General features: G+C 34.6%; 1 protein-coding gene across 4 annotated transcripts in view; it reads right to left on the bottom strand.

Moving 5' to 3' along the window:
• PGR (progesterone receptor) overlaps positions 1–14,240 on the bottom strand; it is a 94,886-nt gene that overhangs the window by 72,966 nt on the left and 7,680 nt on the right. For all 4 annotated transcript variants that reach the window (XM_074372925.1, XM_074372923.1, XM_074372924.1 and 1 more), the window contains exon 2: positions 13,862–14,013. In XM_074372925.1, the coding sequence (XP_074229026.1) occupies positions 13,862–14,013 (152 nt within the window). The remainder of the gene's footprint in view (positions 1–13,861; positions 14,014–14,240) is intronic.

Raw genomic sequence — 14,240 nt, forward strand, 5'->3', positions numbered from 1 at the left:
ACCTTAATATTCATGCAGCAAAATGTATGAATATTCACACAACCTACAAAATATGAGTTTGGGTCAGGTTCTGCTGCTACATGACTTCAGGTCAAGTCAGGTCAGGTGTTACTGACAAATGACTACAACAAAGCTTTTGTTTGTAGGGTTTTTTTGAGTGTGAAGGTGGTAATGAGGAGATGTGGGCCTCTATCAGTTTTGGGCTCCATACAGTCAGGTTAGATTCCCTAATTCATGATGCAGGGTGACCTCAAGCTTTTTTCCTGAATATTTCTGCCACAGTATCATTCTCTGTTGGTCTCTTTCAATTTCCTTGGGTGCCTGAAGGTCAGAAGCGGTGCACTACAGCACTAGGGGAGCAGCACCCAGCTCGCACTAGGCAGAGCTGGTGTGCGGGGAAATCAGGCACTGGGTTGACGGGTAATAGTGGCCTCTCAGGAAATTCCTGCCTCAAGAACAAAGCATATCATCATATCACATCCCAACAGTAAGCAGTTTGGTGTGTATATATTTTTTCAGATAGTTTTCTATATATTGTAATGTCAAATAGGTGAAATCATTTTTACTCAAAATAGTATCTTTCTGCTTTTTCACAAAATCACATATTTTGGATACCTTTTCATATCTGTAACATAGACAGCTACCTCATTCTTTTTAAATGCCACAGAGTAATTCATTGCAAGGGTGTATCACAATTTAGTAATCTATTAACAGACATTTGAACCATTTTCACTTTCTCAGTATTGCAAATAATGTAGTAATCAATATCTACCTAGAGGTATTTCTACACATTTCTAGAGTTTTTTTCCTTTAAAAAAGATCAGTTTCTGGAAGTAGAATGGTTGGGTCAACGTAATGGACATTTTTAATAGATAACACCAAACTGCCCTCCAACTTTCAAATGGTTAGTTTTCACTGTTTAATCAATCCGATTGTTGGCATGCCCATTATTATTTTAATCAGTGATAATTATTAGCACACTGAACATTTTTCAAACTTATGTAGACTATGCTTTATGAATTGTCTTTACATCTTCTGTTCATTTTTCTTTTTGGCTGTTGATCTTTTTTTGTTTGTAAGAACAAAGGTTTGTAAAAACATTCTGCATTTTAGCAATAACATTCTTTTAATTTATATATGTGTCCCAAATAGTTTTCCACTTTGTCCTTTGACTTTTTTTCCTGCCTTATAGAAAAAGTTTGAAATTTATTTATGCAGCAGAAATTGAGCAAATTTGGTTTTGAATTCTGGATTTCATGTGAATATTAGAAAGGTTTGTCATTCCAATTTTATAAATACCTATTTCCACCTTTTCTTCCCATGTGTTTGAGTCTTTTTCCTTAAAAAAAAAAACAACAAAACACTTAAATTGTTGACCCACCTTAAATTTTTCTTTTGTATAATAAGCCAAAATTCCAAGACCATTTATTGAATAACCCATCTGAAAATGGAAGCTCCTTAACTCCCAACCTTCATCTAATTGTTAAAGGTTGTGAACAGATCCTAGAAAATCACCTTTTCTAACTATTCCAGGGCAAAATAAATAAGCTTTTCCAGCATTACCTACTACTTATGTTAAGTTACTTAATTTGTGAGTCTCTGCTAATGTACCTAAAAAGTGGGGATGAGAACAGAAGTATGAACATCAGTCACTTAGCATGGTTCCTGTCATATACAGGCAGTCAGGAGTGATAGTGACTGGCACCTTGCTCCCTGATGCTCTTGTAGCAGCCGAAGGCTGCATCACACAACTGAATCGGGCACTAAACCGCACGCTGCCTGCAAGCTCCTTGAAGCCAAGGCCAGTACCTTCTACTGCAGAGGCTGGAAGGGTCCAGTACAGACTAAGAGCGTGGGCCCCAGGAATTGAGTTCTGCTCTACTTCTTAGTAACGGGGTGAGCCGCATCTGTAAAGTGAGGAAAACCGCCTGCCTGAGAGGACTGTTGTGAGGGTTAAATAAGTTAGTACATGTAAAATGATTAGGGGAGTGCCTAAATTTAGTACACACCAAAAAGTAACAGGCATTATTCTTACTCTTTAATTTTATATATCCTCCAAATGTCACAGCACAATTTTGAGCTCATGGTCCATATTCACTACTCGCTTACTCAACCTCAAAAATAAATCACCTTGTCTTAGAAGAGAAAATAACATTGAAAGTAGTTTTTCCTAAAGAAATGGTGACTATTGTTGATTACTATGCTTCAAAAGAAAAATTATATGATTTCCTCAAATGTGTATAAAGTATGTAACACCAGAGGCTGTAATAGCAGTTGAGAATGGAACCAGAAATCTAAGTTAACTACATTTTTAAAAATTTAGCATGAAAATTTACTTCTTTGCTTTGTAGAAAAAAAGTAAAAAGGAAAACAGAACAGGCAGATAAATTATGTGAGGTACATATTACGTAGTTTGTTCCAAGAGGGTCGTCCAGCAACAAGAAGGATATTGTGCAGGAGGTAACTTTAATTCGAAAAGATACAAGCACCTCAGTGTTCACAGCAGCACTATATACAATAGCCAAGGCATGGAAACAACCTACATGTCCATTGACAGATGCCTGGATAAAGAAGTTGTGGTATATTTATACAATGGAATATAACTCAGCCATAAAAAGAACAAAATAATGCCATTTGCGGCAACATGGATGGATGTGGAGATTGTCATTCTAAGTGAAGTAAGCCAGAAAGAGAAAAAAAATACCATGTGATAGCACATATAAATGGAATCTAAAAAAGAGACAAATGAACTTTTTACAAAACCTAAACAGACTCACAGACATAGAAAACAAATTTATGGTTACTGGGAGGGGAAGAGGGTGGGAAGGGATAAATTAGGAGTTCAAGATTTGCAGATAATAACTACTGTATATAAAATAGATAAACAACAAGTTCATACTGTATAGCACAGGAAACTATATCCAGTATCTTGTAGTAACCTATAATGAAAAAGAATATGAAAAGGAATATATGTATGTGTATGTATGACAGGGACATTACACTGTACACCAGAAATTGACACAACGTTATAAACTGACTATAGTTCAATTAAAAAAAAAAAAGGAAAACTTATGGTTACCAAAGGGTAAAGGGGGAAAGGGATAAATTAGGAGTTTGGGATTAGCAGATATGAACTACTATATATAAAATAGATAAACAACAAAGTCCTACTATATATAGTACAGGGAACTATATTCAATATCTGGTAATAGCCTATAATGAAAAAAGAGTATGAAATGGCAAATATATATATATATATATATACACACACATACACACATATATATATAACTGAACAACTGTGCTGTATACCAGAAATTAACACAACACTGTAAATCAAGTATACTTCAATAAAAATAAAATAAATATAAAAAAGAAGGATATTGTGTTCACCTACTCTTCTACAAATTAGATACGGAAGGTTATAGAGGATGTGACTTTCTAATGTTCTACATGAGGATAAAGTTTAAAAATCCTGGGAAGTAAATAATTTGTGTGCCTGTTTTGGAGTCTCTGTCTTAAGCATCATTTATTCCAATCAATTCTTTGAAGAAGTTACTGATGAAATATTTCCTGCAGTTACTTTGTTTTGCTGACAAAAGAGAGAGCTCTATAATTTATATGTGGTTTTCAGGTGATAAAGTTGATATTCTGTTAGAACACTGAACAGTTAGATTTGAAATCTTGACTAATGTTCATCCTATCTTTGCAGAGATGTTAAAAAGCTTTCAGCAAATAAAGTCAAGAAACTGTGTAAGATTGGCTCAAGTATCTGAATAAACACTCAACTGCAGCCTAAGAGTTTCCTGTCATAATGCAGCGGTATTTAAGGAAAATGTTGGCAGAGAATTCTATGTTCAAATAAAATCTTAAGTGGAAGAGTCAACTAAATAAACAGAGAAAAGCAGAGCTGTTCTGGGCTGAAAAGAAATGGGACTGAGGTACGGAGCACAACTTGAAAACCAGTCCCCCCCAAATATACCATGTTTCTGTGTCTGAAAAATTATACAGTAACTAATATTTGTTCAAATACAAAACAATCTGTAGAGACAATGTAGAAGCATGGGAAACACAGAAGGTGGAGTCAGACGCCCTGGGTTTGAATCTTGGCCCCTGTACTTTGCAGTGACTGCTAACATACTCAGTGGTGAGATACAAATAATCAGTGTACCTCCACCTCATGGGGCTCTCAGAGGGACTGAATGACTTAACCCAGTAAAGCACTCAGAACACTGCCCAGGTCATAGTCAAGGGTAGTAAAGTGTTTGTTAAATGAATAAGCCTCTTACATAACATCAGAATATGTTACTGGAAGAAACCGCAATCCTTCTCGATTTGCCTAATTGAATGCTATGGTATATCGTGGGCTTCACTCATATCCAAGTATGCTCATGCTCCCTGATTGTACAACAGGATTTTTGTTTTGTTTTTGTTTTCTTCTTCTTGGTTTTGTGCACATCAAAGACAGGCACTGCATACATACTCATCTTTGTAGTCCCAACACAAGTATCCTCTAAATGCAGTAAGTATCAATGCATGTTTTCTGGAGTGAATAAATTAATGAATTATATCATTTTTGCAGCATGAAGCAAGCCAATCATCTAATTCATGTAGAGTTAGGTATCAAAATACTTAATTATATTCTAGAAAGAGAAGCAAGGCACGTACCCAAGGAGGCAAGTGCAAAAAAGTAATGTTCAAATAATGGCCTAAGAGTGATGTCTTAATTAGAGGGTTTTTCATTTTATGAAGTATTATGTAACAGTTAAAAGAACAAGCTAGGACTGTATATAAACATACAGGGCTTCAAGTCATTGTTTCATGAAAAAAATAAGATGAGGAACGATACACAAATTATAATCTGTGATACCGTTTATGTGTTAACATATCCAAAACAACATACCACACACACACACACACACACACACACAAATGTAAAAAACTGAGGTAGATATATAGAAGAATGGTAGGAAGTGAACAGATTAGAGGTATTGATCAAGAGGATTTAAGCCTCATTGGTAATGTTTTAATTTTTTAAGAAGCATGTATTTTTGCATTACATACTTTGTACTGTAAGTACAACTCAAAGGCTAGAGCAAGAGCACTAGCTGTTAGCTGAGCACGTATGTTCATACCAATACTTCCTCTTCACGTTCTTGCAGTAGATTTAAGACGCAGGTTCTGAAGGAATAATAATAACTGGGGAACCCTCCATAACCAAATATTGAGCAGATAACACCAAATGCCATCTTTCTCACCATTTCTTTCCCAGTAAAGTCGAGGCTTACTTTAATGGGTCTTAATGCAAAATTCTGCTTAAAACTACTTTACTATTTATGCTCAATATTAAATTGAGAGACCTTCAGCTTGAGAATTAATAATCCAGTTTATTATTTACTAATAATAGTGTTTATTATTATTTATTAGAGTTTAGAAGTAAAGTCCAGTGAATTACTACAAGTTTATTTTTAAGATAAAAAGGAAAACTGCCATAAAGTAGACTCTACTAAATATAAAATTAAATTAAACAAGATTACTGGAAAATTATCTTCTCAGAGGCCCAAATATAAATCAAAGAAATTATAGTGGAAAGGATTGTTGAATAATTTTGTGGCCTACAAAAGATGGAAAAAGCACTATAGAGCTCTAAAGACAAGAAAAATCATAAATTTGTCAACAAAAATGTAAATGTACAAACAAAGCAGACTTTAAAGCAAGGAAAATTATTAGGAATAAAGAGGAGCATTACTTAACGATAAAGCAGTCAATTCTACAAAAAGACATAATAATCCTTAACGTGTATGCATCTAACAACAGAGCATCAAAATTTTGTGAAGTAAAAATGGACAGAACTGCAAGGAAAAATAGATGAATCCACTATCATAGTCAGATACTTCAACACCGCTCTATCAGAAATGGACAGATTCAGCAGAAAATCAAAAGGACATAGCTGAACTCAACATTGCCATTCAACTGGATATAACTGACATCTATAGACTACTTCATCCAACAGTAGCAGAATACACCTTCTTCTCAAGATCACATGAAATATTCACCAAGATAAACCATATTCTAGGCCATAAAACAAACCTTAACACATTTTAAGAACAGAACTCATACAATATCTATTCTTAGACCACAAAGAAATTAAACTAGAAATCAGTAACAGACAACTAGAAAATTTCAAAGTACATGAAGATTTAACACACCTTTAAATGACAAATGATTTGAAATTTCAAGAGAACTTCTAAAGTACTTTGAACTAAATGAAAATGAAAACACAAACATCAAAAGCAGTGCTTAGAGAGACATTTTTAGCATTAAATGTATGTATTAGGAAAGATCTAAAATCAGTCTTCTAAACTTTCACCTTAGGGAACTAGAAAAAGAAGAGCAAATTAACCCAAATAAGTAGAAGAAAAGAAATGATAAAAAAAATTAGATCAGAAATCAATAAAACTGAAAACAGGAAATCAATAAGGAAAAGAAATAAAACCAACAGCTGGTTCTTTGAAAAGATCAATAAAATCAGTAAGTCTCTAGCTAGGCTAACTAGCAAAAAAAAGAGAGAAGACACAAATTACAAAATGTTAGAAGTGAAAGAGGAGATTGCACTTTAGACCTTATGGGCATTAAAAAGGTAACAAAGAATGCCATGAACAACTCTATGCCTACAAATTTGATCACGTGGATGAAATCGACCAGTGCTTTGAAAGAAACAATCTGCCAAAACATACAAGAAGGAACAGACAATCTGAAGAGGCCTATATCTATTTAAGAAATTGAATCAATAATTAATAACTTTCTAAAACACAAAGCATCATTTCCAGATGGGCTCACTAGTGAATTCTACCAAACATTTAAGGAAGAAACTATACCAGTTCTCTACAATCTCTTTCAGAGATGAAAACAGAAAGAATGTTTCCTAGTTCATTCTACAAGGCCAGCATTACCCTAATACAAAACCAGACAAAGACACTGCAAGAAATGAAAACTACTGACTAATTTCTCTCATGAACATAGATATAAAAAACCTCAACAAAATCTTAGCAAATCAAATCCAAAAAGATATAAAAATTATTGGGCATCATGACCAAATAGGATTTATCTCAAGTACGCAAGTCTGGCTCAACATCTGAAAATTAATGTATTCTACTACATTAACAAGCTAAAAAAGAAAAATCACATGAGCATATCAACAGAAGTATGAAAAGCATTTGACAAAAACCAACAATCATTTATGATAAAAACTCTCAGTGAACTAGTAGAGAGGAACTTTCTCAACTTTATTTTAAAAGATCTACAAAAACCTACAGCAAATATCATACTCAATGGTGAGAAACTAGAAATTTTCCCATTAGATTAGGAACAAGCCAGAGATATCTCTTCTCACCACTCATTTTCAACATTGTAGTGCAAGTTCTACAAATGCAAAGGGAAGTAAGAAATATACTCATTGGGAATAAAGGGATAAAACTGTCTTTGTTTGCAGAAAACATGTTCTTCAATGTAGAAAATCCAAAAAGTACTGACAGGACAACTCTGGGAACTAATAAGCAATTATGGCAAGTTCACAGGATACAGGCTAATACACAAAAGTCAGTTGCTTTCCTATGTACCACCAATGAACAAGTGGAATTTGAAATTAAAAATAATGCCACTTACATTAGTGCCCCCCAAAATGAAGTACTTAGATATAAATGTAATAAAATATGTATTCGATCCATGAGGAAAACTGTAAAGCTCTAATGAATGAAATAAAAGAACAAAATAAATGGGGAGATATTCCATGTTCATGGATAGGAAGGTTCAATATTGTCAAGATGTCAGTTCTTCCTAATGTGATCTCAGATTCAATGTAAGCCCAGTCAAAATCCCAAAGGTCATTTTATGGATATTAACAAAATGATTTTAAAGTTTATATGGGGAGGAAAAAGATCACAACAGGCAACACAGTATTTAGGTTGGAGGACTGATACTACCTGACTTCAAGACTTACTATAAAGCTACAGTAATCAAGACACTGCAGTATTGATGAAAAACTAAACAACTAGACCAAAGGAATAAAATATAAAGCCTAAAATCAGACCCACAGATAAATAATTAACTTATCGTTGACAAAGGAGCAAAGGTAATACAAATGAGCAAGGACAGTCTTTTCAACAAATAGAGCTGGAACAACTGGACATCTGCATGTAAAAAAGCGAATCTAGACACAGACCTTACACTCTTCACAAAATTTACTCAAAATGGATCACAGAACTAAATATAAAATGCAAAACTAAAATTCCTAAAAGATAACATAGGAGCAAATTGAAATGGCCTTGGGTTTGGCAATAACTTTTCAGAGATAACACCGAAGTCGTAATCCACGAAAGAAAGAATTGAGAAACCAGATTTCATTAAAAATAAAATTTTCTGCTATCTGAAAGACACTGTCAAGAGAATAAAAAGACAGAGTGAAAGAAAATATTTGCTAAACACATTTCTGATAAAGGACTTTTATCCAAAATATACAAAAATACTCTTAAAAACTCAACAAAAAGAACCCAATTAAAAAATGAGCCAAAGATCTTAACAAACACATCACCAAAGAAGATGTACAGATGGCAAATAAACATTATGAAAACATACTTCATATCATACTTCATCAGGGAAATTCAAGTCAAAACAATAATATGCTACCACTACACATCTATTAGCATGGCCAAAATTTGAAGCACTGACAAACATAAATGCTGACAAGGATGTGGAGCAGGAGGAACTCTCATTTATTGCCAATGGGAATGTTAAATGGTACCACCACTTTGGAAGACACTTCTGTGGTTTCTCACAAAAATAAATACATTCTTATCATATGACCATGCAATTACACTTCTTGGTAATTGTTCTAAGGAGATGAACATTTATGTTCATACAAATGTCTGCACACAGATCTTTAAAGCAGGTTTATTCATAATTGCCAAAACTTGGAAGCAATCAAGATGTCTTCCACTAAGTTAATAGATAAATAAACTGTATTATATCCAGGCAATGGAAATTTATTCGGCACTAAAAAGAAATGAGTTTTACACCTGGAGGAAGCTTAAATGCATATTGCTAAGTGGTTGACAGGAGTTGGGGGCAGGAGAGGATGAACAGACCACACAGGTTTTGGGAGGGGGCAGTGAAAATACTCTATGATACTATAATCATGGATACATGTGATTAAACATTTGTCCAAACCCACTGAATGTGCAACACCAACAGTAAACCCTAATGGATTTAGGCAATAACGATATGTCGATGTAGGTACATCAGTCGTAACAAATGTACCACTCTGGTGGACGATTTTGGTAATGAGGGAAGCTATGCCCCTGTCAGGGCAGGAAATAAATGGGAAATCTCTGTACCTTCCTCCTCAATTTTGTTGTAAATCTAAAATTGCCCTTAAAAACAATAAAATCTTAAAATTTTTTTTGAATGTTCATTATTTCTCTTGTGTAAGTCATATGAGGGAGAACTTTGCTATGAAATCAGTTATCATTTTTAGGCTATGACAACAACTCTACTCCACTTCAGAAAGAAATAGATTATTCTTTAAAGTGTTTAATTTTTTTGTCTATAGTCCACTTATGACGGTATCTTTCTAATTCTAAAAGGCTTTTCCCACTGTCCTTATTTGTCAGAGGGGTCCATTCTCTAGTTGTCCAGGCATAACCTCTTCATTTAGCACATCTATAATTCCTCACATGCATGCTAACTGATAGACTGTCCCCTTCCTTCACTACACTAAAAACTCCAGCCAGGTCTGCAGCCAGCCAGGTCTATCTTACTTTACTGCTTTTCAGCTGGCACCTAGCATAGTGCCTGGCATACAGCAAGTGCTCAATAAAAATCTGGTTAATTAATACATGATCAAAAAAAAATTAGATAAACATAGAGAACGTTACACTAAGGGAGATAAGCCAGACAGAGAAAGACAAATACTTCGTGGTGTCTTTTGTATGTGGAATCAAAAAAATAAGCTGAATTTACAGATACAGAAAGCAGAAAAGCGGCTGTTAGGGGCTGGATGGTGGGGGAAATAGGGAGAGGCTGGCAAAAGGGTACAGACATTCAGTCATAAGGTAAATAAGGTGGGAGGACCTCATGTATAACATCAGACTATAGTTGATAACATTGTATTATAATTGAAATTTGCTAAGAGAGTTGGTAGGACTTAAATGTTCATGCGAAAAATATAGGTAAATAGGTGAGGTGACAAATATGTCAGTTAACTAGAGGGTGGGAAATCCTTCCACTATGTACACATACATCAAATCATCGCATTGTACACTTTAAATATCTTACAATTTTATTTGTCAATTACACCTCAATAAAGGTATACCTATGTAATATATAATCAAAAATCGATCAATACCTACTTAGCCTAGTGTCTTCCAAAAATAGATTTCAACTGTATTATAATATTTCTCAGCCATATTCCAGCAAATGTGTTCACTACTCATGCTGTCACAATGCAAAACATGCAAAGAATAAGAGCCTGGCATCATCTCTCATTAGCTCCTTTAGCAAACAGTTCTTCATTGAATGTTTAGTATATTCCTAGCACTGAGCTAGTCACAGTGCATACAGAATAGACTAGTGAGAAATTATCTTCTCCTTCTTAATACAAGGCCACTAGCCTGTATTTATAAGGCTGGCAGGTCATTCTGACTTCTTGAGAGGTACCGAGACAATTCCTGACCTCCTGATTCACTCCAAGTCTTAGTAAAGGGATGCAATGGGCTATTCAACCAGTTGCTTTTGCCTAATTCATTTTTTTAACTTAAGAGAGGTCATTTCTCCCCTCTTATACCCCCAGTTCCTAAGTGGTTTCTTTTTCCTCTGCCTCTTCTCTTTTCAGTCTCATACCGAGAGAAACCCAGTCTTCTTGGGTGACTTCTTTATAGGCTTTATTGTCTCCCACTCCTAACTTGGAGGAAAGGTGGGGAAACTGGATCTTGACCCCTGACTGCCTTTTCATTGCTGCCCTAAATGTGAAGTTAATATCACCCATCCATTCACATCACACACTTCTAATCACCCTTGGTCTTGCGTTCTCCTTTAGAATTTACCTTTACTTCCCCAGATGATTTATCACCTGACTCATAGTTTTTCTTCCCACCTTCTATTGTTTCTCTTTGGAATTTAAACTGAACTTCCTATTATGAGAAAGGAAGTATGGTGGTGAAGGGCACACACTCTGGAGTCACTCCACTTGGATTTGAATTCTACTCTACCACTGTGATTATGGCAATTTAACATCTCTGGACCTTAGCTTCATTATTTGTAAATTAAAAGTAATAATAATGTCTACATTATAATACTTCAATGAGTTAGGATCCATAAAGCACGTAGTCACTAGTACATAGAAAGCACTCTAAAACGCCATTACTATCATTATCCTTGGCAATATTAACACCCATATTGTGGACTCCACACATAGTTCTACCTTGAGCCAACTCACCACATAGCCCTACTTTACTCTTAAGATTCCAAGCCTGGTATTTCTCTTCAACTATAAAAATTCTTCTATTCATCTTTCTCACTCTTGAGAACTCCCAGAACCTGCTCTCTATTTTCTTGCCTTAAATCACTGATTCTCTCCCAATTCATCCAACACTGCCAATCAAACTCCCTAACCTTTAATTCTAATTATTTTCTAGTATGAATCTTCAAGTCTTAGTCTAATCTTAATTGCTTCACTCTTCTTTGAACATACACACTTACAAGCATTCCTCAATGCCCAGAGATCAATAACCTTACTTGTCTTTTAATAACCAATGAATGATTTATCTACATCTTGAGCTCCTCTTTGTAAAGATTGCTGAATAAAGCTACTTCATCTCTACTTCTTGAAACAAAACCAGAACCATGCAGGGGTCCAACAAATGCTTTCTAAAAGTAAATCTGGGAAGGCATCTTTTATGTTTGGGGTGCTATTCTGATAATCATGATGTGTAAGCATTTGCATTTTAATTGCAGCACTCTTGTAAGTAACTTCCAAGAATTTCTGAAATAACTTCCAAGAATTAATCAGTAATTATCATATACTTACTTTTGCACACCCTATCTGATTTATAAGCACTGCAATTTAAAAAAGTCAATGTTGATTAACAATCAGCTACTAACTAGCTATATGCTCTTTAGAAACCCAGATTTATGTCTTTGGGACTGTGTTTCTTTAGAAAAAGGGAGCTCGGATAGAATAAGCTGGTTTTAAGGCAATTCCAAGGGGGTCATTCACTTAAAAATTAGACTAAGGAGACTGTAAGAATAAAGGAAATCATACTAGTGCAAAAGAGGATGTTCAAGAAACCAGAACCAAATTCAGATGGGAACAGTAACTCCAATTACATACTGGAGAATTGACTGTTCCACACAAAGGTCTTCCATCTGTAACAATGACTAAATGATGTCAGCGGGAAAGTGAAGGCCAGTCTCAGTTGCCCCATTTTCTCACATACCCTCTTTTTGCAGTACCTCAATTAATTTAAAGCACAGTTGAGACTCCATGAAGCTGAATACACATGTTCAACATCAGTTAAATACATTCATCCTTGGTGGGGAAAAAATCATGTTCTAGAAATATACAAAGCAATTATTTTTTATGAAGGGGTGGGGGTACATAAACCATTAATAAATAGTTGGGAATTATTTTCATCAAAAAGCATAACAGTTGGAAAGAATGATCTGCTAGGTATCTACAGGGACAGTGAACTTCTTTGATAAATGTCTTCTTGGTTAATATTCTTTTGGTGTAAATGTGCATTAAATATACATGTCAGCTCCTTTGAAAGCCTCCTTAAGGTAAAAACTCCCTACTCCCTCTTTTCCTACTTATAAGTAGAGGCTCTTGAAATTGGAAAACTCACAAACAGAAAGCTAAAAAAAAGCAGACATTAAGATCTTTGGTTCCTTGTCTACATGTGATCTCAGCACTCCACAGAGAAGCCTAAAACTGATGTCAGCTTGTTACAAAATACACTCATTGCTAGAATTCAATGTGAAATAATCTTTAAATGTATTTCTATCTTCAAATATAAATGTGTTTGGCTGCTTAGAGTTTGGTATAGATAAAATGAGGAATTGAAAATATTTTCTATGAAAGGTCAAGTCTGAAATACTTATGCAAGTCAACCCAAAATCATTAGATAAATACATAATTCAGATTATTTTAAAAACAGGAAAGCCTTAATTAAAGCAAAATACTTCTTCAGATATTATATTACTGTGATGTCCAGATTTTTCATTTGCTTTAAACGGTTTATGCCTATCCCCCATATACACTTACAGAAATTAACAAAAAGGGAACCTTAAGAATTTCTTTAGAATTACCTTTAAAATTGTATACAAGTATTACATAAATATGCGTGTAAAGAGAAGACAGTCATGTAGAAACTATGTACCTATGTCACATGTATTATATAAACATATATATATATAAAACGGATGACTTTTACCATTTTTCTTTTCAAAGAAATTTTGAACTGTATGTTATATATGATACATATGATGGAAATGTAAAAATACAATCAAAACAATGCTGTTTCTTTAAAGTTAAATAGTTAATGAACAACGGGAGCATCGTTCCCACGATTAATATGACTTATGTGTAACATTAACAGTATTAGCCAAATAGCATGTAATTATAATATCCAACCACATCCAATATGGAGTATTATAAATAAAAATATATTGTTAAAACATCACGTTTTAAGTTATATGGAAATATCACCATTTCTTAGAAGCAGCAAGGGCTAATTAAAGTCTGTAAATTAGATGGCCTGTATTTATGATGAAAGAAACAAGAAAGGATCAGGGGAAAGGAGCCTACCTTCCATTGCCCTTTTAAAGAAGACCTTACAGCTCCCACAGGTGAGGACACCATAGTGACAGCCTGATGCTTCATCCCCACAGATTAAACAAATCTTCTGAGGTAATGACTCGAAGCTGTACTGTGGGCTCTGGCTGGCTTCTGAATCCGGCCTTGAAATGCAAAACAAAGTACTCCATTTATTTTTAGGTGCACCACTATCTAATAACTAAAGTCTTCTCAACCCAGAATTGACAGACTGAAAGGGGATTTTTCAAATAGAACTGTATCCATACACACTTGAAAGACATACAAACTAAACTTGATGTACCACCTGTTAATGGACTCACCAGACCTGCAGGTTATTTGCTATTTATCAGGAGTACCAATGTGAAAGAGT

The sequence above is a fragment of the Camelus bactrianus genome, chromosome 10 (genome assembly GCF_048773025.1).
Source record: "Camelus bactrianus isolate YW-2024 breed Bactrian camel chromosome 10, ASM4877302v1, whole genome shotgun sequence".
NCBI classification, from domain to species: Eukaryota; Metazoa; Chordata; class Mammalia; order Artiodactyla; family Camelidae; genus Camelus; species Camelus bactrianus.